Source organism: Penaeus monodon, chromosome 23 (assembly GCF_015228065.2).
Source record: "Penaeus monodon isolate SGIC_2016 chromosome 23, NSTDA_Pmon_1, whole genome shotgun sequence".
NCBI classification, from domain to species: domain Eukaryota; kingdom Metazoa; phylum Arthropoda; class Malacostraca; order Decapoda; family Penaeidae; genus Penaeus; species Penaeus monodon.
This window is the reverse complement of record NC_051408.1, coordinates 8693151-8693394: the sequence shown is the minus strand read 5'-3', so window position 1 is coordinate 8693394 and position 244 is coordinate 8693151. Positions and strand designations below refer to the sequence as shown.

The 244-nt window shown below is 39.3% G+C and overlaps 1 protein-coding gene across 1 annotated transcript in view; it reads left to right on the top strand.

Moving 5' to 3' along the window:
- The window catches only part of LOC119588128 (secretin receptor-like), a gene marked incomplete in the record, with an annotated part of 160037 nt that overhangs the window by 111642 nt on the left and 48151 nt on the right, over window positions 1-244 (top strand). Inside the window, 1 exon segment of the mRNA XM_037936835.1 lies at window positions 80-171. Within this exon segment, the coding sequence (XP_037792763.1) occupies window positions 80-171 (92 nt within the window).

The following is a 244-nucleotide window of genomic DNA, read 5'->3' as shown; positions in this document are numbered from 1 at the left end:
ATTAACCCCCCCAAAAAAATACCATTTCCTAACTAACTTTTTCCCTTTTTTTTCTCTCTCTCTCCTTTCTCCTAAACAGGTTAGCTTCACCTTGTTCCTCAACATTGCCAGGGAACTGTTGCTGAAGATTCGTTCGTCCACAACACCTGAAAGCAGGAAGTACAGGTATAGGTGAGTCTTTTCTGTCTAATAGCTGGTAGGGGTGTTATGAGACGTGAGGCTAAAAAAAATAAATGATAAAATA